We start from the raw sequence: 27,567 nt of genomic DNA on the forward strand, positions 1-27,567 counted from the left end.
AAGCCCTTAAGAAATATTTATTTTCTATAAACAAACTGTTAAAATGGACAGAAACAATCAAATAATATGTGTTTCCAGATCTGATATAAATATAAGATACAGCACTACAAGCAAGGTATGTTTTGCTGAAATGTTTAACCTAAACGTAATTATGCTTCTATACCTAACTTCTAATTTACTAGAAATACAGGAAATGGAGGAACAAGTCAAAAGAAGTACACAAATACATAATGTGACACAATCTACAATAAGTGGCTGATCTCTATTCTATAAAATAAATATCAAGGAAAAAGATGGGGAAAAGTGACAATCACTCAATTCTGATTGTATTTAAAAAGTTAGAAAAAACAACTAAGAAAGTGTGATTGTGGACTAGGAAGTAAATGTTACTTGTTCGAATGTTAATAACTATTCAAGCTAGATTTTAAGTATACAATATATACACATTTCTGTTATTGTCTTTTCAATTTTTCTGAATATTTGAAAACCTTAATAACAAACAGAAAAAAGTAAAAACATTCCCCATGGAATGTCAATGCCAAGTTTAAAAAAAAAAGAGAGAGAAAATATTCTAGACTATAAGAGACTGAAGAGATTATAACCAAAGGAAAGAGTGAACCTTGATGGATCGTGGGTCCAAAATAACCATTCTAAAATATATTTTAGGAGCAATTAGGAAGATTTAAATGAGGACTATATATATTAGGTATTTGGGAACTATTACTAAGTTTCTTAGAAGTGCCAACAGTGTAGAGTGTTATTATTCTTAGAAAGCGTATGCTACAGAAATTAGAGATGAAAGATCACAAAGCCTACAATATACTTAGAAATGGCTCCAAAAAAGTGAACAAGAGAGAAAAACAAATAGGGCGCAGATGATACAAAGGTAACATTACTGAATCTACACAAGTGAGTTTACAGGTATTCCTTGTTCAATTCTTTCAATTTTTTATATACGTTTGACATTTTTCAAAATAAAATTTTCAAAAATGGATACAAAGCATGTTTAGGTACAGAATTCATGGCTATTTATGGTTACCCTATAATGAGTGAGACCTCTAAGCTCATACTTAGCTCAAGTATCCTCTCATCTACTCATTCAATGCATTACCAAACAACATACCCACCTAAGTGAGAATTAAGGCATTGCATGCATGTTCCAAAAAATTCATTCCTTTGAGGTGGATCATAGTTCAAGATGCTGAATGGAAGAATAACAGCAAAAACTGAAAAAGGATGAATCTGTATAAATAAAACAAAAAAAAAATTTGCAATTAAACTTTAGTAAAATGAAATAAAATTTTAGCCTAATTAATATTTTAGGTCAACTTTTTTCTAATAGGTCTATAGTTAAATGATGTTATCACTCTGCTTATTAATTTTTCTATCCTGTTATGAACTTACTTAATCCCAAGACTAATTATTATTAGTAAACTCCAAAAAAAGTGCTAATGCAGAAAAAAATTAGACAAACTACAAATTGATTTTGTTAGTTATAAAATTCTGCTTCAGAATTCATTACCGGGGCTGGGGAGATAGCTCAGTTGGTAGAGTGCTTGCCTTGTAAGCACAAGGCCCTGGGTTCAATCCCCAGCACCCAAAAAAAAAAAGAATCAGAAGAATTCATTACTAATTAAAATAGGAAATAGTATCATTTATTTTCACGTCAGTGCATTTTATAGCATTATCATATAATATAGTTTATTAATTTATAATCATCAGCATATTGTTTTCATTTATTCTTTTTTATTTCATTATTCACTCACTCATCCAATAATTAATAACTGCCAGGCACTAAGCTAAGCAAATAAGACAGATGTTATTTTCATTTGAGAAATACTATCATCTAAGTAAAGCCCTTATCCTGATTATATATATTGCATATACAACAGTGATTATATGAGTGAGTTTCTTCTCACATAATCCATAAAGCGGCATTTTACAAGTTAGTCTCAGAAATAAATCTGCAATAAAATACACTGACAATTTAAGAATACTGGTGTCAGTGGATACCTTATAATTTCCTAAGTTTTCACTTATCTTATACTTTTGAATACTAATATTTTAAAACAATAAAAGCAATACAATAGAATTATAAAAAAAGGAAAAACAAAAATTATTTATTCTCCACTATCTTAATTCACTTAATGTCATTTTAAGTGTTTCCTTCTAGTCAAAGAGTTCTGATTACTCCTCTTAACAATACTGTAAAATAGCAAAGAATGCCTACTGATCTCCCCAAATGTGCAAAGTTGGAGAGAGTGACTGTAAAGGGAAAAAACAAATTGTTGAACCAGAAACCATAGTTTTTTTTTAATTATTAATTTATTTATTTATTTATTTTTTGCGGTGCTGGGGATTGAACCCAGGGCCTTGTGCTTGTGAGGCAAGCACTCTACCAACTGAGATATATCCCCAGCCCCATAGTTTAATTTTTAACCTTAAAATTCTAATCCAAGTTCTCAAAGTACTTATGATAAAAAATTATGCTTCTAGAAGTTGACAACTATATAAAACTAAAGGATAACATTTAAAGTTGTACCTTTTCAAGGTACACTCATACATTGCTGGTGGGGCTGCAAATTAGTGCAGCCACTCTGGAAGCAGTGTGGAGATTCCTTAGAAAACTTGGAATGGACCCACCATTTGACCCAGCTATCCCACTCCTCGGCCTATACCCAAAGGACTTAAATCAGCATACTACAGAGATACAACCACATCAATGTTCATAGCTGCTCAATTCACAATAGCCAGACTATGGAACTAACCTAGATGTCCTTCAATTGATGAATGAATAAAGAAACTGTGGTATATATACATACAATGGAATATTACTCAGCTATAAAGAATAATAAAATTATGGCATCTGCAGGCAAATGGATGAAATTGGAGAATATCATGCTAAGTGAGATAAGCCAATCTCAAAAATCCAAAAGACGAATGATCTCACTGATGAGCGGATGATGACACATAATGGGGGGGCAAGAATGGAGGAAGGAGGGACTGTATAGAGGGAAACAGGGTGGGAGGGGTGAGGGAAGGAAAAAAATAACAGAATGAATCAAACCTCATTACCCTATGTGAATGTATGATTCTGCAAACGGTATGCCTTTACTCCATGTACAAAAGAAACAACATGTATCCCATTTGGTTTACAATAAAATAAATTTAAAAAAAATAAAAATAAAAAAAATAAAGTTGTACCTTTTCAATCTGCTCAATAACCACAGAGGCTATCCTATCAAGTAGCAAAGTACTGAGGTAGTTAGTTCTAGAAATAAAAGATGCAATCCCTGCAACATTATATAATTAATTCCATCCATCAAACGCTGTAAGCTTCAATTGTTTCTTCAACAAGAGATTCACGAAACCAATCTGCTTTTAAAGATTTAAGTTCCTCCCATAACTGATCCAAATTGTTGCTTTGTTGTAATCTCTGATGACCGTAGTGATCTAATTTTCGAAGTAGTTTCAGTTGTTTCCCAGTAATGCTACTCATATGCATGTGATCATACTGAATCCATCTTAAAACAGATGTGGCAAAATCATTCAGGTCATTTAGGTCACACTGTGGTAAAACTGCTTCAATTCGGGATATTGCTGATTCATCTAGGTGAGGAGAAGGAAGCATGGAAATAGCACAGACCAGGATGGAAATCTCACTTGGTCTGACACTAACTTTCAAGTAACTATAAAGGAAGAGGAGGGTGAAAAGAACAAAATAAATACATCAGCAACCAGCAAAACTAAAATATATATGAATTAAAAGTGAATATGTCATTACTACTATAATCAATAGATGAATTAAACTTAAAATACAAGTTCACTTAAGATTTAGATATATTAAAAGATGACAAATCACAAAGGGTCGCTGAGGAAAGCCTAAGATGTCCCAAAGCATGCTCCAAATTTTTTAGGCAAAAATAAAACCATAGTCCTTCGCAAACAAAACATAGTCCTTCACAAAAAAGATTTCAGATCAATGTTTCCAGTGTTGTTGCTAGAGGAAGAATTTGGGCTCAGTTTCTGATATGACCTGTCAGGAGCTTGTAGGATTGTGTACAGGCCCTGGCACGAAGTGATCACTCAGTAATACTTCCCCTTCATTTCAGTTATATAGGAAGTCCAACCACAAAACACACACACACACACACACACACACACACACACACACACACCATACAATTGATCTCATTCTCTACTTTTTCTTTCCCCAAATCTCCATGTGAACAATCATGGGACATCAATTGTTAAATTATAAATAAAAAATCTGGGAGTTTTAAAAAAAATCTTCAGATTCAGAAGTAGTAGAAGGAATAATCCAATTCCATTTATATAAAGTAAAAAGGCAAAACTAATCACACACAACTAGAAATAGAAATAGTAGTTAACCCTGGAGATAAAGACAAAGCAATATGATGGGGATAAGTACATTTTTTTGTAGATTATACTTCACTGAGTTAAAAAATAACAAACATAGCTGGGCATGGTGGCTCAAACCTATAGTCCCAGCAACTTAGGAGACTGAGGCAGAAGGAACACAAGTTCAAGGACCATCTCAGCAACTTCTGGAGGTCCTCAGCAACTTAGAGAAAACCTGTCTCAAAATAAAAAATAAAAAAAACTGGGGATGTAGTTCAGTGGTAAAGCATCCCTGGTTCAGTCCTCAGCACAAAAAAAAAAAATCCCAACCAGATGTTATTCCACTACAAGAACTCTCTAGGTTGTCTGAATTGTTTCAGGAACTTTTTATATAAGCCATTTATGTTAATTGAATTCTTAAGTGAACTTGTATTTTAAGTTTAATTCATCTATTGATTATAGTAGTAATGACATATTCACTTTTAATTCATTCCCTCTAATATCAACTTAAAATCATCTATACTGAAGTGAAGGAAGGTAATTCTAAATCATAAAGCACCTACAATTTTTATATAAATTCTCCCCAAATTTCAGCCAGGTGTGGCTAAGGCTGGAGGATTGTGAGTTCAAAGCCCACCTCAGCAACTTAGCAAAGCCCTAAGCAACTCAGTGAGACCGTGTCTTTAAATAAAATACAAAATACAGCTAGGGATGTGGCTCAGTGGTCAAGTGCCCCTGAGTTCAATCCCCAGTACCCCTTGCCAAAAAAAAATGTCAATACTTATTCCTCAGTTCAAATCCTTTTTAACCATAATAACATATCACTTTATTACATTAAAAATCATTTAAAATATATCAATGTTTTGATTAGAGCACAGCGTCCCACGCCTGATCTTTTAGAAATCAAGATGAGGAAACAGGGGGCTGGGGAGATAGCTCAGTCGGTAGAGTGCTTGCCTTGCAAGCATGAGGCCCTGGGTTCGATCCCTAGCACAACCAAAAAAAAAAAAAAAAAAAAGATGAGAAATCAAATTAGTAGTGATAAATGGGGGAAAGACTGATTTGAATTTCATTCCAGCAATTATTCTCATCTTTAAAAAAATGTTTTTCCCTTTTGTGGTGCTGAGCTTTGAACCCTAGGACCTCATACATGCTGGGCAAGCATTCTACCATTGAGTTACGACCACAGATTTTAACATTTTAACATTTAACATTTTAGTTAACATTTTAACATTTTTTAATTCCCAATTTCCCCTCCGAAATTTCAGCAATTCTATACATAATAAACAAAGCAAATATTACAGATAGATTATAAACGAAACACTGAACAAATTCATATATTAATCTTACCTAAGCAGCAATTTTCTGAGCTTCACAAAAAACTCTTTACTTTGAAAATGTAGAAAAATCAATGACTGAGTTATCTTCAATAGTTCTATTGGTTTATAGTTATCCAAATGTTTATGCAAAACTGAAGCAATTCTAAAAATAATGATAGAACATATATTATAATCACTTTACTCATTGATTTATGAAACACTGTGGAGTTTTTATACCAGATACTCTGCTCTGTGCTGGAAGAACAGCAGTGAATGAGACAAAATTTTGTTTTTACAGAACTGTCTCAAGATGACAATGGAAATGTAAACAATTACAATCAAGAGTCAGGTGTGAGCCAGGTAAGGTGGCACACGCCTGTAATCACAGCAGCTTGGGAGACTGGGACAGGAGGATCGAAAATTCAAAGCCAGCCTCAGTAACTTAGTGAGGCCCTAAGCAACTTATCGAGACTCTGTCTCTAAATAAAGGATTAAAAAAAAAGGGCTGAGTTCAGTGGTTAAGTGCCCCTGAGTTCAATCCCAGTACCAAAAATAATAATTAGCAAAAGTGATTTTTCTTCCTTAAATCCACTGGCACTCAAAGAGAGATGCTTAAGAACAGTGGGATTCCCCAGGTCTAACATCACAAAAAAATATAATAAAAAAGGGAAATGCTAAGAGGTAGTTGGAAGAAATACCAAAAGGCAGATATAATTGACAATAAAAAATAAAGCATACATACTTTAAATCATGTATATTTTTTCCTTAAATTTCAAGTTACCAAAAAAGGTAGAATATGGTACTATTTTTTTCAAGGTAACACTGTAGTATAGATGGATATAAACTGTTCATAGAAACTGTTCTCTTGAAAAGAAGGTTCCTTGCTGTGTGCCCGCCACTTCTATGGATTATGATGCTTTGCTTTAGTAGAACAGCAGCAGTAAATGAAATGACAAATGATATAAACAATTTTGTTACCTCTATTTTGAAAAGGAAATTAGAACAAAAATAATGCCTAAAGTGATGATTCCTTATTTCTTCAAAACAAGGACTATAGAAAAAATGGCCACTTATGAATGACAATTAAACACCATGACTTTCAGGAAAGATTACTTTTTGTTCAAATGTGAATTTCTGCTTTCCATATCTTCCATTGCTCCCACCACTGCTAAGGCTTGCTGGCTGGTGAGTTCCTCTGATATCAATAATATGGTTGATTTAAGTCTAGAAGCAAAGAAAAGCATTTTTACATTTAAAAACTGAGAATTATAATTTTTTTCTTTTTTCTCAAACTGGGGATTGAACCCAGAGGTGATTTACCACTGAGCTACATTCCCAGCCCTTTTTACTTTTTATTTTGAGACAGGGTCTCACTAATTGCTAAGCTGCTTAGAGCCTTTCTAATTTTCCAAGACTGGCCTTGAATTTGTGATCCTCCGGCCTCAGCTACTGGAATATAGGTGTGTGCTATCATGCCCAGCTAACTTGTAATTTTTAAAAAATAACATTGTGGGTAACATATAGAAAAGAAATAATATAGATAAAATTGAATTTCATGTCTAATTTCAATTTGCTCTGCACATACTTGGGGATAATTTAAAATATTATTAAATAAGGAAAAGTATATTGTTTTCTTCAAGCAATTAAGGCCTCAGTATAACCCAATCTAAAACTCTCTTCTAAAAATATATAGAAGTATTATAATGAATTTCAAGTAAGATAAGGTTATAATGATTATAAAGCACTATTATTCAGTGAAATTATCCAGCACAAGAGAACTAAGGTGCCAACAACTGATATTTTAATAAAATTAATTGAATCTGGTAAGATTTTATAATGTCTTGGCAGATGTTTAAAATTGTATAAGAACCAACCAGAAAGTCAATTTACCTTCCTATAAACAAAAATCTTATATATTTTACACTAATTATAACACCGTAGGCTCAAAATTAACAGATGACCTATTTTGAAACTATCCAAAGTGCTGCAGTAATGAAAGAATCACGATATAAGTGTCTTATATGCATGTATGAATATCCCACAATGAAACCTATTACTCTATAATACGTACTAAAACAAAAGAGATGAGGGTCTTTTGGAGTAATTTAGAAGATAAATCCAAAAGATGAAATCTGAGGAGAGTGGAATAAATTTTCTATTCATAGCTCCATATCATCCTTTTCACCAACCTTATGGAATGCTTCAAACCCAGCTTCTGCCCAAAGCTTTTCCCAACCACTTCAGTCTACATTTTTCTCTCACTTCTGTCCACCCACAATACTTACAATCGATAACACTAATTTTACTACTGAGTCATAAACCATGTTGTGATGCTATGTATTTACATATTTCAATTATTTATTTCTAATTCCAGTAACATTGTACATAATTAAATAAATTATTTAATTCACTCCTAATTGAAATATAAATTCCTTGAAGCAGGAACCCAGTTAAATCCAACTTCCCAACTTTTGTACTTCTTTAGAATGAGGGTTTTTTGTTTTGTTTTGTTTTGTTTTGTTTTTTTTAAGTGCTGGGGACAGAATTCAGGGCCTTGCACATGCTTGACAAGTGCTTTACCACTGGCCATCACCTCAGCCCTAACATGAGATTTTAATATTTGCTTGGTGTCAAAGAGATTCCAATAAACGTTTTTAAAAAAATAATTATCATGCTTCCATCTAGATATAATCTCTTAAATGTACTCTTAATTTTTTTCATATAATTCAAAGGACACTCAAACATAAAACTTTTCTATAAAGCTTTCCTTAACAGAATAATGATGCAGATTCCTCTGTTACCCAACTCCTGGAACCTCCAGCTTAACTAATCACTAATTATATTCATCCATAAGGGCTACTATTATTCTATATATTCCATATGCTTATGGTAGGGGAATCTTATAACTATGTGTAAATGGCCTAGGAAGGAAGAATCTTATGTACTAGTTACATTTAGCTTATTATTAATTTAATATTTGCTCATCTTTATAACGCAAATATTTGTATCTACATTAAAATCCATCAAAAATGGAAAATTTTAAGAGATGAGTCAGACCAAATTCACATGAGAAATATGTCAATGTGCATAATAAGTGCTTTAGATGATAAATGCAATGAATACAACAAAACATAAAAGGGCCCATTGTTAGGTTCACTATAAATACTGTACACTTAATCTTGTGCCTGTGTATAAATCCAGTCACTTGGTCTAGGAAAGGAAAATAAAATCACTTAAACGATGTTCTTCCTCAACTTTTTCTGTATTGGAACAGCACCAGGGATTTATTGACCACCTTTTGGAAAATACCAGTAGACTAAGAGTTGGAGATATAAATGAGATAATCAGAAAAAGAATCAAGAAGCAGAGCATAACAGATTATTTCCCCATCCATGGTTTAATTGGGTAATTTTGGTGCCTGCCAGAGTGGCAAGGAGACATAAGCTTGAAAACTATTTATTCCCAACAAGGAAAGTAAAGCATTTTAAATTGAACTCACTGTTTCTTTTCTTCTGGTTCTGCTACTGGTCCCAATGCAACAAACAATTTTACAAAGCTTGCAGGGTGATCAAACAGAGGAATCATCTGAGTTAGCTTCTTTTTAGCCACTATCATAAATTCAAAACTATGGAACTGTAGGAAGTGGTACCAACCAAGTATTTTACTGATGGAATCCAATCAAGGTGGTTCATGTTGTTTAAAAACACTTTATTACACCTCTCTAATAGTGGGTAATATCTATATTAACATTTTTAAGAAATCGTACTATTCTTTTTGCAATATCGACTTCAGAAGAACTTAAGTTATCAAAAAGAATCTCTGTTTTATTCAGTAATTGTTCTCGAAAATGTTGTGATATTAAAGAAGATATGCTGACCATCAAGACAGACAAGGACCTGAAGAAAGAAAAAGATTTTTACGTTACTGAAGAAAAATGACCAATTCTGAAACTAAATGATTAGATGTGGAAAGAAATTGGCAAAAATGTTGCTTCATACTATAAAATTTTCTTTTAAATACTAAAGGGACTCAAACTCAGATCTCCCAGTAATCAAACACTTCTGTAGATAAAACTAAAATGACTTTGTTGGAAAATATTTTTACTCAGAAATCACTTTGGACCAACAGCCCATGGATGCTATATTCCAAGTCTCATTTTGTATTTGTGTGTGTATGTGTGTGTTACTAGGAATTGGAACCAGGCCCTTGAGTAAACTAAGCAAGTGTTCTATCACTAAGCTACAACTCAGTCCTTTTTTATTTTGTTATGGGACAGGGTCTCAATGAGTTGCCCAGGTTGACCTTGAACTTGCAATCCTCCTGCTTCAGCCTCCTTAGGATTACAAGGCACAGTGTGACACTACTCCTGGCTTCATTTTGTATTTTTGGAAGTTGACTTTTTGCTACTATTTTCTGTGTATCTATGTAATTTATTAATATGCTCCTGGAAAAAATATTTCTCACTAGTGAATTATTTGAATAATTTCATGTTTTTTAGCATTTCATACTAGATTTTTATTAATATACAATCGTAAGAGTACTAAACAGGAAGTAAACTTTTAATATTTCTTCCTTTAACAAATACTTAAGGAGGGGCTGAGGACTTTGCTTATGGTAGAGCACTTGCCTACATGCACGAGGTCCTGGGTTTGACCCCACCACTGTAAAATATAAATTAAAAATAAACAATCAAATACTTAAGGAACATAAGTCACTTGTCTAGAGACTATGGAAGACATCAAAATTAATAACATGTAGCATCTACTTTCAAAAGACTGTTCTTACATAATACAAAAATCAGAAAACTACAAATATAAGAATGCATTATAATGAATAAAGTATGCAAAATGCAAAGACATAAAACAAATTCTTAAGGATGACAATTAGAAAACAGTCTACAAGAAAGGTAAATAAAAATCTAAAACTAGGGCTGGGGAGATAGTTCAGTTGGTAGAGTGCTTGCCTTGCAAGCACAAGGCCCTGGGTTCAATCTCCAGTACCACACAAAAAAAAAAATAATAAAAAATAAAATAAAATCTAAAACTAAAACCACCTCAATCATTAGGAAAGTGGGGCTAATTTATTTTGTTTCCAATTTTCTTTAATCCTTATTCTTTTTAATATAGAATATATTAATATTGAAAAAACCTCCAGTTAGGGTTGGGGGTCTTAGTGCAGTGGTAGAGCGATTGCCTAGCATGTATGAGGCACTGGGTTCGATTCTCAGCACCACATATAATTAATAAAATAAAGGTTCATTGATGACTAAAAAAATTTTTTAAAAAAACCTCCAGTTATACATACTTTGGCTTCTCTAGTCACAAAGTTTAGTGTTAACAATAATTAGCATTAATAAGTAACCTAACATTGCCATTTAAATAAACCCCCCTGAAATGATTTTTTTCAAACATGTAAGAACAAATAGTTAAAAAAAAAAAAAATTAGAATCTATTCAGAAGCAGCACAATTCTTTAGAAGCAGAAAGCCTAGGTTTAAATCTTCGTCCCCCCATTTACTGGCTAAGACCCCTTGGGTAATTTACTTATCCTCACAAAGTCTTCATTTCTTATATAGCAAATGAAGGATGTCTGGGGATTAAGTGAAACAGACACTAATATTCAAATTTTTTCCCTTCTTTCAGTTCTAGGTCACTGCTTTCCTTTTCATTTCAGATCCTTACCGTAGCATTCAAAGCCATCCCTTATCTGTCCTAAATGTCCTCTCAGTCTTTAATTAGTTTTCATTCTCAGCCTTCTTTCTAACTCTACTTCTTTTTTTTACTAAAGACAATAATTGATGTGACAGTAATATTATTAATGTGTACTAACCCTACTCATCCAATAGTAATGAATTTTCTTTTTACTGAGATTTCTAGTATGTTAGGTTAAAAAGTTTTCTTAGATTCTTTTTCAGTTTCAGCATTTCATAACATCAGAGAGAGTCTAACCAAAGCAGATACTTACGAAATACTACTTATAGGATAATAAAAAGCCAGGCTCAGAATATACCTTCCATCAGCTTAATAAGATAGTTAAATTTCCACTCTTAGTGAATTTATCACTGTCATAGAATATATAGTCAATATACAAAAGTCATTTGCATGTATTTATATATATTAAAAACAAACCATTGGAAAATGAAATTTAAAAAACAACTTCAGTATAAATATGCAACAACAAATCCCATCATTATGTACAACTACAATGCACCAATAAAAAATGTAGAAAAAAGAATAAATAAAATAAAAAACAATTTCATCTCAAAACATAAAGTACTTAGGAGTAAATTAAACAAAAGATGTAAGATCTCTACACTAAAAATATCTTTCATAAATACATGGAAAATCATGTGCTATCTGTACATGAGAAGATTTTAATATGACAAATGTCTCTAAACTAATTTACAGGTATAATTCAATCTTTATCAAAATCAAAGCAGACATTTTTACATAAACTGACAGGTTGATCTAAAATTTATGAGGTAATGCAAAGGATTTACAATAACCAATATGATACTGAAAAAGGAGAACCAAACTGCATAACTTCTGTTATCTGATTTCAAAACTTACTGTGAAGCTATAATAATACAGAAACAGTTTTAATACAAGGACAGATCACTAGAACAGAATAGAGTCCATAAAAAGATCTAAACATTAGGATCATGATTTTAGACAAAGGTAATGAAGCAATTCATCAGGGATAGTAAAATCTTTTTTTTTTTTTTTTTTTTTTTTAATGGATTGAACCCATGGTCTCACACATGCTGGCAAGCACTCTACCACTGACCTATATCCCCAACCCTTTTATTTATTTTTGGTACCAGGGATGGAATGCAGAGCAATTTTCCACTGAGCCACTTCCCCAGCCCTTATTATATTTTATTTAGAGACAGAGTCTCACCAAGTTGCTTAGGGCTGTGCTAAATTGACAAGGCTGGCTTTGAACTTGTGATCTGCCCATCTCAGCCAAAAGAGCTGCTAGGGATTACAGGTGTGAGCCACCAAGCCTGGCCTCAGTCCTTTTTATTTTGTATTTTGAGACAGACTCTTGCTATATTGTGCAGGTTGACATTAAACTTGTGATACAGGTGTAGGCTACTATGCCCCAGCAGAAAGTAAAATCTTTTTAATAAATAGTGTTGGAACAACTAGATATCGATATGGAAAAGAAGAAAATATTGACCTCCTGAACAAATGCTAAATTAGAAAGCTTCTAAAAGAACACATAGAGTCAGGAGCAGTAGAGTGCCTGAAATCCTAGTGACCAGGGAGGCAGAGGCAGGAATATCGAAAATTTGAAGCAAACCTTGGCAACTTAGAGAAACCCTGCCTCAAAGTTAAAAAAATAAATAAAAATAAGTTTAAGTATGGGGGATGTGGTTCAGTGGTAAAGTGCTTGCCTAGCATGTGTGAGGCCCAAGGTTCCATTCCAGAACTGCAAACAAGAAGTTTGGCAGGCAAACTTGTTACCTTGCAAAATGCAAAAATCTCAGATTTTCGGGCTGAGGAGATAGCTCAGTTGGTAGAGTGCTTGCCTTGCAAGTACAAGGCCCTGGGTTCAATCCCCAGCACCACAAATCTCAGACTTTCACAAATCTCGACTTTACGTATCTTATCTCCAATCCCCACTGCAACACTGAAAAGTATATATTATCCTATTTTATACATGAGGATAGCGACCTTCCATGAGGTTATATAAATTAGCCTTATGTCACATAACTATGACTGACAAATCTCTGTTTATAAAGCCCAGGATCTTTCTAACACAACAAAAGGCCCCTAAATAAACTTACCTTAAATCCTGTATTGTTTCCAAGTTCCTATTTACAATATTAGCTATTTTTCCCATTAGTGGACTAAAATACAAATGCTGATCTGCTAGGCAAGTGGAAAATGTGGATAGTACTTTAATATCAAACCTATTAAAGGAAATACATAAAGGAGATAATTAGTATTAACTTTTAATTAAAACAATGTAGTTATAAAATAAAAAGCAATAAAATATTAATTTAAGTGAATTTTTCTAAAATGTTTACTTATTATCATAAGAATAACAAACCATAATAATCAAAACATCTGATACTCTAGAAAGATTTAAAAAGGGAAAAAAAAACACTCAAAATTATTTAACTCACCTAGTGAGGTGCAATCTTCTTTTTTTCTTTTATCTTTTGTTACTGGGAATTGAACCCAGTGACACTTAACCACTGAGTCAAATCTCCAGCCCGTTTTTGTATTATATTTAGAGACAGGGTTTTGCTGAGTTGCTTAGGTCCTCCCTAAATTGCTGAGGCTGGCTTTGAACTCAAAATCCTTCAGCCTCGGCCTCCCAAGCTGTCAGGATTACAGGTATGCACAACCACACCCAGCTAAGTTGACAATTTTGACTCAAGTTTGCCTATTAACAAATAACTACTAATACAATAGTTCTGTTTAAAAACTTCAGATTTTGACTACAAGAAAAATAACCCATTTTCTTCAACAAATAGATGGTAAGACAAAAGCAATGAAGAATGTTATAAATTTCTATTTTTTATTTTTATTTTTGTGGTGATGGGGCCTTGTGGATGCATTGCAAATGCTCTACAACTGAGTTACATTCCCAGCCCCTAGATTTAAATATTTTGAATTTACTAAAAGACAAGCCTAAGAAAATTCGTAGCAGCACAATATGCAATAGCAAAAACTGCAAACAATCTAAAAGTTCATGAAGAAAGTACAATGGGTAAATCACACAGAGAATACCACACAACAACAAAAATAAATAAACTGATGAATCATACAACATCATGGATGAATCTTTAAAACATACTGAGTCAATTAAATAAAAGGGTACATACCATAGAATTTCATTTCTATGAAAACAAAACTAATTTTTGATGTTAGAAGTCAAAATTCTTTTGGGGTGGGAGGGTAATTCTAAGAGAACATAAAGGGAACTTCTGGGGAACTGTTGATGTTTCTTGATCTTTGTGTTATTATACAGAATGGAATGCACATTCATCATGCTGTATACTTACCATTTGTGTAATTTTATTTATTTAACTTTACAATATTCTTCAATTAAAGCTTTACTTAGAAAAAGAGAAAAACTTAGCACAGTGTGAACCTTGTTTAGATAGTGACAAGTGGCCAAAAAAACGGATCTTCATAGGCCAGTCAAGGAAATTTGAACACCGATCAGGTATTAAGTAATACCTGAAAAGAAATATTTGTTTTTTAAAATATAATATCATTATGGGTATGTATTTTTAGAATCCACATTTCTAAGAGATACATACTTAAATATTTATAGATGAAATGACATTACGAATTAAAACATACTGAAAGCTGGGTGCTGTAGCACGCACCAATTCCAGCAACTTGGGAGGCTAAGGCAGAAGAATTGGAAGTTTGAGGCCAGCCTTAGCAACTTAGCAAGATTCTATCTCAAAATTTAAAAAAAAAAAAGTGTAAGGACTAGTTCATTGTATCCCAGGGTTCAATCCCCAGTACCACAAAAACAAAACAAAAAATATACTGAAGGGTACGGACAGAGTGGAAGGTGATATATATAAGATTGGCTAATCTGACAATTTCTGAAGCTTGATGATGGGTACATGATAGTATATTAGCCTCTAGTTTTGTAAATGTTTAAATCATTCAAAAACTTTACACCTTGGGCTGGGGAGATAGCTCAGGAGGTAGAGTGCTTGCCTTGCAAGCGCAAGGCCCTGAGTTCGATCCCCAGTACCGCAAAAAACAACAACAACAACAAAAAAAACTTTACACCAAAAATTCAAATAACCCAATTAATAAATGGGCAAATGAATTAAACAGACACTTCTCAAAAGAAGAAATATAAATGGCCCACGAATACATGACATTATTAGCAATTTGGGAAATGCAAATCAATACTACACTGAGATTTTATTTCACACCAGTCAGAATGGCAGTCATCAGGAATACAAATAATAATAAATGCTGGAGAGGATGTAGACAAAAAGAAACACTATTACACTGTTGGTGGAACTGTAAATTAGTACAACCACTGTGGAAATCATTATTGAGGGTCTTCAAAAGACTAGGCATGGAACCACCATATTACCCAACTGTACCATGCCTCAATATTTATCCTAAAGAATTAAAGTCATTTTAATACAGTGATACATGCATACTCATGTTTATAGCAACACAATTCACAATAGGCAAACATGAAACCAGTCTAGGGGTCCATCAATGGATGAATCGATAAAGAAAATGTGGTATATATACACAATGAAATTTTTTCAGTCATGAAGAAATATGAAATTATATCATTTTCAAGGAAAATGGATGGAAATAGAAACCATCACGTTAAGCCAAATAAGTCAAACTCAGAAGGTCAAGAGTCATCTGTTTTCTTTCATATGCAATAGTTACAGAGGAAAAAGGAAAAGAAAGGTGGAGGTGGAACACCTAAAATTCAAAGAGAGAGCAATAGAGGAAAGGAACCAAGGAATGGGAGGCAGGAAGGAACAGGGAGGTGCTGGGGAGTGATATTGGCCAAATTATATTGTTATATTGTGTGCATGTACAAATATGTAACAATAAAACCCATCATTATGTACAACTAGAATGTATCAATTTTAAAAAAAGGTGAATTAATAAATAAATCATCCATAATAATTTTTCATTCAATTCTGGCTTTAAATACATGCTAACTGTCCTTGCCATGGTCCATCATAGAGCGCTAAACCAGAATAATCTATCTCATCTGAATTACTACATATTGTATTTATAAAATGTAAATTCATAGATATTTTAGCAAGATCACTGATTAATAGCTATTATTGTGACAAAAAATTAATGTCACAAAGATGAAAAATTCAGAAATTATATTTATTCTATGACTATTAGAAATTCTATAGATAGAATATAAATTAAACTTTAAATTTTTATAACTTAGTATAAGTTATAGCCAAGTTTATAACTTGGCTAAGGCAATAGACTCATTTAAACCCAGGAGTTTGAGGTCAGCCTAGGCAATATAGCAAGACCTCATCTCAACACACACACACATACACACACACACACACACACACACACACACACACGGTACAAGCATAAAAAAAGAAAGAAAAAAAACCACCATATAAAACAAAGTCATTAACTTCTGAGTTATTTTGAAGTGAAAATACATTAAAAGGGAAAGTATGATTCACTGGGAATTACAATTATACATTTGTAATTTAATTGTCTTATAAATAGTAAAACCAAATCTAAAACAAAATCAAATTTTACAATTGATCTGTTCAAGCTGTACAATTCATATAACACCTAATGCTGTTTTAAAGAGAAATAAAAATGTTTTGACCTATTACCAACAATGACCAAATTTAACCCAAAACAAATACTAAGTGTATATTTCTTATTGTTTGCAAAAAGAATTAATATTATTATTTTTACCTTATATAAAAGATAGTTACAGGTAGAAAGCAAGCAAGAATGGAGGAATGAAGTGAATAAGATGACAACTAGGTTTAATAATAAGTTAGGGTAGGGGAGAAGGAAAAAAATAATGGAATGAATCAAACATCATTACCCTATGTAAATGTATGATTATGCAAATGGTATGCTGTTACTCCATGTACAAACAGAAACAACATGTATCCCATTTGTTTACAATAAAAATAAATTAAAAAAATAAATATATAAAAATTTAAAAAAATAAAGTTAACTAAAACTACAACTTGATAGATGAATGCAGAATTTCTAAATCAAGAGAACTGTTCCAAACCTCTTTAATCCAGCCCACATAACAAAAGACCTAAAGAGTTTCCCAATATAAACAACAATTATAAAAATTTAAGCTTTAAGAAACAATATACCAAAAAACAAAAACATGAGAATGTTCACTCCTTCTGTCAAAAAATAGTCTATCATCTCTCTATTATCTTGGTCAATTCCTTCCTTTCTATTTGGTGTACAGGTAGGGCTGCTCTGTAGTTTTTAAAGCCCTCTTGTATGTTCCCACCTTTATTTTCTCTTTCTTCACTGTCATTTGCCCTATTTCACTAACAATGTCCTTTAGCCATCCAAAATTCCTAGGTTAAAAAATTCAATGTTTTCAGCTGGGCGTGGTGGTGCATAACTGTAGTCCCAGTAGCTCGGGAGGCTGAGACAGGAGTATCTCAAGTTCAAAGCCAGCCTCAGCAAAAGTAAAGCTCTAAGCCACTCATTGAGACCCTGTCTCTAAATAAAATATAAACTAGGACCAGGGATGTGGCTCAGTGGTTGAGTGCCCCTGAGTTCAATCCTGATACAAAAAAAAATTCAAAGTTTTCAGAAATAGCTGAAGCTTTCCTAATATGAGTTCTGTTATCATCTCAGATCTTTTATACATGAAGAAATTTCCATATATTCTTATAGAACAGACATCTCTACACTCACAAGAATACCCTGAACAGATCTTTCATTTTTCTAGATGATATCAATTATGGCAAAATGCTGAAAATACAGTCGTGTATACTGTAGAAAATAGGTCTGAATCAATACTGTCCAAGGCAAAGGACTGGAAATTTATTTTCTTTAAAAAGTTTCTAAGTATGCTGGGGGTATAGCTCAGTTGGTAGAGTGCTTGCCTTGCAAGCACAAGGCCCTGGGTTCAATCCCCAGTACTGGAAAAAAAAAAAAAAAAAAAGCTTCTAAGTTACCTGTAAATTCTAGTCAGTTATTGAGCATGGTGGCATGCCTATTATCACAAGGACTAAGGAGGCTAAGGCAGAAGGATTGCAAGTTCAAGGCCAACCTGAGCGACTCAGCAACTTAGTGAGACACTGTCTCAAAATAAAAATGGCCTTCCATTCTATAAACTGACCTTTTTTCTTCCTTTTATGCCTCCTGTTACTTCTAGGTCCTAATTGACAACAAATCAGAAAATCTTTTCTTTCTGAAGCAAAACTCTGGTAGGTTAAGAGTCTACTAGTCCACTATGGAGCTATGACTCTAACCTATTTAACTTTGACTAATTATATATGTGGAAAAGCACACTGTTCCCTGTTATGAGTTAAACAGGGAACATTGAAATACTTTCTAGCTCTATTAGATAACAAAAACACATTACACAATCAAAAACCCTAAAACTCAATTGGGGTTTAATTACAGTTTTCCACAAAGTTTAATAGGCAGGAAGCAGCTCCCCATTTTTTTCCTATAGGATTTCACTGTACTAACCCCGAAAAGGATAACCCTAATCTTAAATAATGAATCCAGATACTTGCCTTTCCATCCTTTTCCATGCTTCTGTAACTAGTGCTTGAATTAGCGGATCATGGGCCTCAACAGCAAACCTCAATAAAAATAAGAGAAAGTAATTTTCTGCACACACACACATTTTTAAATTAAAAAACATGCAGTAAGAATTATAAGGAAAATGTAACATCAGGTTCCTTTGCTCTTACATAAGCAGTTCTTATTTCTACTCTATTCCCATGTCAGTGCTCTGATTTCTTGGTTCAGTCTAATAAATAAGCATCTATACTTTATTTCATGCCCTCATCCTCTTTATCTGCTCATTTCAAAATCCTCCACTGAACAAAGACAATGTTCAATGATTTATTTTATATCTAAAGGATGTATAAAATGTATTACTTTGTTCTGATTATAAAAATATTTTATAAGACAAAGTATGTAAAGACACAAAATGCTAAAAAATCACCAATCACCTTAATCATTAAAATTGTGTTCCCTTCATATCTCTCAAAGAATACTGTAACCTAAAAATAAAATCATCCTTTTTTTAGTCTAACATCAATACCCAATATAAGCAAATTTCCTTTTCCTATTAATTCTGATTCCCAAAATAAAAACAAAACAAATAGATAAAAACTGCATGCTGGGCATGGTGGCGCATGCCTGTAATCCCAGTGGCTCAGGAGGTGAAGGTAGGAGGAGTTCAAAGTCAGCCTCAGCAACTTAGTAAGGCCCTAAGCAACTCAGTGAGACCCTGTCTCCAAATAAAATACAAAAAAGGCTGGGGATGTGACTTAGCAGTTAAGTGACCCTAAGTTCAATCCCTGGTAATAAAAAAAAAAAAAAATCTAACCAAAAAAACTGCAATACCTGTGCAATGCTGAATCTACAGCTACCTAACCCTGAAAGGGTGGATTATCACAAAAGGACTCTATGTTTAACTTTTGTGTGTATTTTGTGTTTTTTCCCTTATCCCTGGGTTCCTTTATTCAGGGAAGCCAGTTCTCCTGAAGAAGACTGAATTTCCTTACAGTGTAAAATTTATTTCTCTTTCCTTCTCTCCTGCTTTCTCAGAGCCCCACCCACCCCACACACCCTCTCACCTTCCCACCCCACACTAAACCCCAACCCACAGTACTGGGAATTTAACCCAGGGCCACTCTACCACTGAGCTACATCCCCAGCCCACCCTCTTATTTCCAATATTTTGAGAGAGGGTCTTGATAAATTGCTGAGACTGACTTCAAACTTAAGATCCTCCTGCCTCAATGGACCAAGTCACTGGAATTACAAGCATGTGCCACCATGCTTAGCTAAAATGTATTTTCTTGAAACAACTTTGCCAGGCACGGTGGCACACACCATTAGCAAGTAGGGAGGCTGAAGCAGGAGGATCACAGTTCCAGCTCAGACTGGGCAACTTAGCAAGACCCTGTCTCAAATAAATAGAGCTGAAGATATAGATCGGTGATATTTCCTTTGACATCAAGGAAGCCTTTTTTGTATGTAACACCTATCAACAAGCAAAAATATAATTTGTGAAACATTGTTATGAGTCTAGAAAGTAATTCTATTTTCTTTCTTTCTTTTTTTCTTAAAGAACTGCTACTGGGAAAAAATTTACTTATTGTACCAACAACCCCTAAAAAATCTATCTGCCATCAGTTTAATAATGGGAAGCAAGAAATTGTGAATAGATAAATAAAAAACAATTATTAGTTGCTGATTTGTTATTAGGCATTAGTCTGAAATCTAATAATTTACCTATCCTATCTTGGCCAATCACATTTCCACAAAATTCCACAATAATTCAAAGTTAATCATTTCTACCATCATGATTGATTATATTCTAATTTTTAAAACTGTAATACTACTAATAGTTGTCAAAGAATATCCTCTAGACATCTTTAAAATATATTATCAGGAAAACTACCCTCTTGGAAGAAAAAGCACATTTTTATGTTTAAAAGATTTTTTTAAAAATTAACATATAAATAACCATTTCCATAAAAGTAACTTACTGTTGTATGATGTATAACACATTCACCAGAGTATCATCATTCATCAATTTGATTTTATTTGTAGTCAAATTATGAAGAGTAAGAAATTGGGGGTGATCTTTTACACAGGCAACATTTTTTAACAAGTTGGTCTTCTGCTTTTGAAGTTGCCAAAGATTATAAAATGCACATTCAACTTGCTTTTCTGAAAGTGTCGCTTTGTTTCTTTCTATAAGATCAAATATTTGCTCTTCATCTATACACTTATTCAGCTGAATAATTAGTGGTTCACAACTGAAGGGTCGAAACTGAAACACTCTCCAGGAGAATGCACCCAGAGTTCTCAGACGAAACATATTTATAAAGGATGAGTCTAGAAAAAAGGTATCTTTCCATTTACATCACAAATTCTCTTCAGTAAAGAAAGCCATTTGCAACTAGTATTTAGGTTAAATGTGCTGTTATAAAAATAACTGGCTTTCCTTCATTTATTTTGTTTCCATTATGAGGACTCTAAATTCATTCCAACGTGCAGCTTCTGTAAAAGAATTGGTTAACATGGTTAGTCTCATCTAATTAATATCAAATTAATTCCGAAATTCAAAATAATGTTTTTTCTGCATTAGCCTTTGATCTTAGTCTAAATCAGATAGTAGAATTTGTTCTAAAACTAAACAGCCAGGAAAAAGGGTCTCTTTCTATATTTCTTTAAAATATGTTTCTTAAATCCAACATTGCCTAAAATTTTCAAATTTGATCATAAAAGCAGAAGGAAGGAGAAAAAAACCTGAGAAATTGCTTCCCCCTTTCCATAGTGGGGACCAAACCCAGGCCCTTGTACATCCTAGTTACATGCTCTACCACTGACCTACATCCCTAGTACTTTTTTAAAATATTTTTTTAGTTGTCAATGGACCCTTATTTTGTTTATTTATATGCAGTGCTGAGGATTGAACCCAGGGCCTCACACATGCTAGGCAAGCTCTCTACCACTGAGCCACAGCCGCAATCCCAGCTCCTGTCCCTAGTACTTTTAATTTTACTTTGAGACAGTCTGGCTAAATTGCCCAGGCTAGTCTGGAACTTTATTTAGGTTCTTCTACCTCAACCTCCCCAATAGCTGGCATTACAGGCATGCAACCCCACACCTTGCCTTCAAAGTGGTTTCTTGCTCCTTTCTTCTCATGCCCTAAAAGAACTTAAACAACTTGATCATGATTGTACTCAGTTAGGTTTTAACCAATAAATGAGATGTTCACAGCACTAATGAGGAAATATTTAAAACTCAAATAGTGTTTCGAGACCTGTAGAATCAATATAATAACCAAAGATTTTTCTGAAAAAAAACTGTCTAACAAATATATCATAAATGTAGTGATGTTTACCTGTTACATTTATTATTGAGAAGCAATAGTTAGACAAGCTGGGACTAAAATCATATCATCTAATACATGTGCAACAGTTACTAAGAACTTTTAAAATATATTCTCATTAATTTCTCAATTAGTGAAGAGGAGGGGGGGTCAAGTGAAAGTACAACAAATGTTGAATATGCCACAAAGAAATCCACTATTCTGTAAAATTAATGTGCACTAAAAAAAAGATCATGGGAGGGATAATCCTATCACCAGGAATCTTGCCATCTTTGTTCGGTCATAAATGTCTAAGAAAATGTAACAGGAGTTTGGTATGGTAGCAAATGCCTATAATCCCAGCAGCTCAGGAGGTTGAGGCAGGAGGATGAAACTTCAAGGTCAGCCTGGGCAATTTAGTGAGACTATCTCAAAATAAAAATAAAAAGGAGGGGCTGGAGAGGTAGCTCAGTCGGTATCCTGAGTTCAGTCCCCAGCACCGCAAAAAAAAATAAAATAAAAAAATAAAAAGGTCTGGGAATGTACCTCAGTGGTAGGGCCCCCCTGTATTCAATCCTCAGTACGCAAAGTTTAACTCATTAATAAGCATGAGTTGTACTGTTATTGTAGTCTCATTGGCCATTAAGGCAAGACTCCTAAAATTTAATTGAATTTTTTAAAATTCTCTTTACTTTCCAGGTAGATATTATTAGTCCCGTTTGCCAATAAGGTAAACTCAAGAAGTTTTAAACCAGTCAGGCATGGTAAAGCATGTCTATAATCCCAGTTATTTGGGAGGCTAAGGCAGGAGGATGTCAAGTTTGAGGTCAGACTTGGCAATTCAGCAACACACTCTCAAAATAAAATTTAAAAAGGCTGGGGATGTAGCTGGACGGTAGAACACTTGCTTTGCACACCAGATCCCCTCATTCAATCAATCTCCAGTACTGAAATAGAGAAGAGAGAGACAGGAGAATGTTTAAAAAAAAAAAAAATCACTCTAGTTCTAGTGCAGATGAGATTACACATAAGCCTCATTACATCAACAAACCAACACGAGTATCACTAAAAGCATGCTTCAGACCCCTCTCTATGTCAAGCTGTCTGTTCCCAAGAACAAACGATGCACAAGTACAGCCTATTTTGTGGCATTTCAGTACAACATGCCAAGGGTCACACAAATAAACAAAAAACCTTGCTCAAAGCAAAGGTATCCTCGAAACACTGAAAAGTGGGGGCTATTCAGGATTTAGAAGTCCCGCAACCCCAGCTCTACCCCAGCTAAGTGACCTTGGGGAAGCCGCTTAACTAAGAGGAGCCTTGGGATGCGAGAGACAGGTATGAGTTAACAGGCACAGTGCAGGGTGCCTGTCAAGATATCCTCTGCGCCGGCACGCGTGGAGAGCTGAACAAGAGTGAACGCAGACTCCATCATCCCGGTTGGAAATGGGCTCAGCCCGTCCCAAACCTCCGCGCTTTGGAGAACCCAACACTCGCAAGGAGGCCTCCGTTTCTCGGACGAACTCTGAACATAAACGTGCTGGGTGGGAAAGAGAAAAACCGCCGCTGCTACCCGGCCCTGACTTGCCGGTAAATTCTTCCCTTAATGCCCGCCAACTTTTCTACAGGATCGGAGAATGCGGGTTACGGTGACTTAGAAGTCTGGGTTGCCCCTCGTCCCCAGCAAAAGACGGAAGAAGCTCGGTTCCCTCGCTCACCCCTCTTGTCCCAGAGTTTTTAGCCTTTCCTTGCGAGACACCATGTTTCCCCGGTACAACTGGTCCCCAAGCCTGAAAAAATCCGGGTAGACAGCGTGCACAGCGGAAGACACACACTACACTTCCCAGAGAGGTCTGCGCAGCGCGGCCGGCGGAATGCACGTCGCCGGCTCATCTGGGGGAATTCTGGGATTTGTAGTTCTGCATTGGGAGAGACTCGGGGCTGCGCGGCAGAGCCTCCTGGGTAAGGTAATGACACTGACGCTTAGGTCAGTGTCTCTGTTATTTAGGTTTATTTCCCCGAGTACTTGGAATACTAATATTTTTGTAATATACACTAAAAAATATATTAAAAAAATGAAACCAGAAAAGGTAAGCACAGAAAGATCCATACAGATTTTTCTTATAATTTTTCAGAGTACTGTATATGAAATAACTGTGAAACAGCTGTAGAAGTATCAAAACTCCAACTCTCCTTCTGCACTTATGAATTTCTGTACCTGTGTCACGGACACGTGCCAATTTTCAGATTTTTTATAGCTTCATTTTATTTGTGTATTTATTTATGTGGTGCTGAGGATCAAACCCAGTGCCTCACACATGTGCTAGGCAATCATGCTACCACTGAGCCCAATTCCAGCCCCGGACGATTTTTTTAAACAGTTTTATTAGGTATATATTTTACATACCATACAATTCATCCATTGAATGCGTACAATTCAATGGCTTTTTGTATATTCACAGAATGATGGAACCATCACTACAATCAATTTTAGAATTTTTTAACTCCAGAAACTCAGTAACTGCTGGCAGACTCCCCAAGTCCTCCCATCCCAATTCACCCCCAAATACCCTAGGCAATGGACTAGTCCCAGACCACATTTTGAGTAGCACTGATTTAGGTTGTTTGAAACTACATCAACTGACAATAGAGTTGAGATAAAGGTTGACCTGAACACACACAATAAAAGGCACTTTAGAACAAATATGAGAAAAAGTATTTAAACAGCATCACCTAACCCTCCATTTATAGTCTATGAGGAGTTCTGGTAGTATAGCTCAGTGATAAAGAGCTTGCTTGGCATGCTAGAGAACCAAGTTCAATCTTCAGTACAAAAGGGGGCGGGGGGAACCAGTTACAAAAAACCTAATACCAAATGATGCCACTTATAAGGTAGCTATAGCTGTCAGGTTCATAGGAACAGAAAGTGGAATGGTGGTTGTCAAGGCCTAAGGAATGGGAGTAATGAAGAGTTGCTTAATGAGTTGCAATTTTGTAAGATGAAAAGAGGTCTGAACATTTATTGCATAACAATGTGAATGTACTTGACCCTACTGAATAGTACTCTTAAAAAGGGATAAGTTGATAAATTTTGTTATACACATTCTATTATGGTATTATGTATGTATATATGTATGTATGTAGTGCAGTGTTAGGGCTTCTGCATGCCAGGCAAACTCTTTTACACTGAATTATACACCCCATCATCATTATCACCCTTCTTCTTCTTTTTTTTTGGAGTGGGGATGGTACTGGGGATTGAACTCATGGCACCTAACCACTGAACTACATCCTCAGCCCTTTTTTACTTTTTATTTTGAGACAGGGTCTCACTAAGTTGATTAGGGCCTCACTAAGTTGCTGAGACTGGTTTTGAACTTGCACTCCTCCTGTCTCCGTTTCCTGAGCCACAGGGACTACAGGAGTGAGCCCAGCTCCTTCTTCTAAAACAAAGTTTTACTATGTTGTCCAGGCTGGCTTCAAACTTCTGGTTCAAATGATCCTCCAACTTTAGCCTCCTGAGTAGCTGGGACTGAACTATGACAGAAGAAATAAAAAAGATAGCTAGAAAGGGGGAATAAAGAAGACTATAATTTGAATCTAAAAGCCTCGTGCTAAAGTTCCTCATATTTTCACACCCCAACAGTATTCCTCCCAGATCTGTCACTCCAAAATTTCTGGGAAATGAACAAATCTTCACTCACAACCTTATAGTTGCTGGAAATTCACCCCCTTATGAAATTTGCCCTGTGCAATGAACTTTCAGAATAAATTAAGCAAAGGGAGATACAATATTTAAGAAATGTATAATAGAGGGTACATTCCAAATATTATCTATGGATCAGATAATGGAGACATCAAGGAGCATAAGAACAGCCAGACCACCATGAACCATCTTGTGAACACTAGATTGAAACCATCCTACATATTGTCCCATGCCTACTCCTAAGAAAGTCTTCTTGAAAAGAAAAGCTAAGACCTCAAAAGCACTGATTTGCACTCTCAAAATAGCCCACGTTAGCCAGGCGCAATGGCACACACCTATAATCCTAGTGGCTCAGGAGGCTGAAACAAGAGGATCTCAAGTTCAAAGCCAGCTTCAGCAACTTAGTGAGGCCCTAAGCAATGTAATGAGACCCTCTCTCAAAATAAAAAAAATAAAAAAAAAGGAAAGGGCTGGTGATTTGGCTCAGTGGTTTAATACCTGCCCTCCCCCGCCAAAAAAAGAAAAAAACCCACAATCTGCTTTGAGGATGTGTATCTTCACCTTTTATTTTCTAATAAAGCACTTCCTCACTGTTTAAATTCAATGTGTCCTTAAATTTTTTTTCTTCAATGTGTCAAGAGCCTACAAGGGGGGCTGGGTTGTGGCTCAGTGGTAGAGCACTTGCCTAGCACGTGTGAGGAACTGGGTTCAATTCTCAGCACCACATAAAAATAAATAAATAAAATAAGTGTACTGTGTCCATCTACAACAAAAAAAATATTTTTAAAAAACCTACCAGGTTCACATAGAGGTCTCCTCTGCCCCTGGAGAGACTTCCTTGAACTCCTTTCTAGTGACAGTGTGCTTATCTGTGCTGGTTTTCCAATTGAAAAATAAAAAGACCAGGAAGTCAATAAAAGACCAACATCCCTGTAGTCAGGAAATTGAAAAATAAGATGATATTGTTCTTTTACCTATTAAATTGGCAAAAAATAAAATGATTTAAAATAAGCACTGTGAGGGGATAACATTCATTCTCATACAACCTTGAAGTACATCAACTTTTCATAATTCTAATCTGGCACTACACCAAACTGTTAAGGTTTACATGTGAGGTGTAAAAAAGCTCATGTGTAAGACAATGCAAGAAGGTTTAGCAGAGAAATGATTGGGTTATGAGAGCCTTAACCCAATTAGTGGATTAATCACCTGATGGGGTTAATTAAGTGGAAATTGAAGGCAGGTAGTTGTCGCTGGAGGCAGTAGGGGATTGGGGGTGTGACTTGGGGTATATATTTGTATGTGGCAAGTAGAGATCTTTCTCTCTCTGCTTTCTGATCTTCATGTGAGCTGCTTCCCTCCACCATACCCTTCCACCATGTTGTTCTGCCTCACCTTGAGCCCTAAGGAATGGATCCTGCTATCTATGGATTGAGAGCTATGGGGACTGTGAGACCCCATATAAACTTTTCCTCTTCTATAGTTGTTCTGGTTGGGTCCTTTAGTCACAACAGTGAAAAAGCTGACTAAAACACCAATAATCTTGCTTCTAGTATCATGCCTGAATATTTAAAACATCAATAAATAAAGATATATTCTGTATGCAAAAGAATATTTC

General features: G+C 34.7%; 1 protein-coding gene across 1 annotated transcript in view; it reads right to left on the reverse strand.

The window, feature by feature from the left end:
* The window catches only part of Fastkd1 (FAST kinase domains 1), a 45,966-nt gene extending 21,913 nt beyond the window's left edge, over positions 1–24,053 (reverse strand). Inside the window, 13 exon segments of the mRNA XM_047543724.1 lie at positions 1,128–1,242; positions 3,205–3,305; positions 3,308–3,340; positions 3,343–3,689; positions 5,713–5,844; positions 6,795–6,905; positions 9,181–9,358; positions 9,361–9,426; positions 9,429–9,577; positions 13,473–13,598; positions 18,921–18,989; positions 20,913–21,429; positions 23,534–24,053. Coding sequence (XP_047399680.1) covers positions 1,128–1,242; positions 3,205–3,305; positions 3,308–3,340; positions 3,343–3,689; positions 5,713–5,844; positions 6,795–6,905; positions 9,181–9,358; positions 9,361–9,426; positions 9,429–9,577; positions 13,473–13,598; positions 18,921–18,989; positions 20,913–21,247 — 1,762 coding nt within the window. The 5' untranslated portion in view covers positions 21,248–21,429; positions 23,534–24,053.
* Positions 24,054–27,567: the final 3,514 nt, after the last annotated feature.

Source organism: Sciurus carolinensis, chromosome 3 (genome assembly GCF_902686445.1).
Source record: "Sciurus carolinensis chromosome 3, mSciCar1.2, whole genome shotgun sequence".
Taxonomy (NCBI): Eukaryota; Metazoa; Chordata; class Mammalia; order Rodentia; family Sciuridae; genus Sciurus; species Sciurus carolinensis.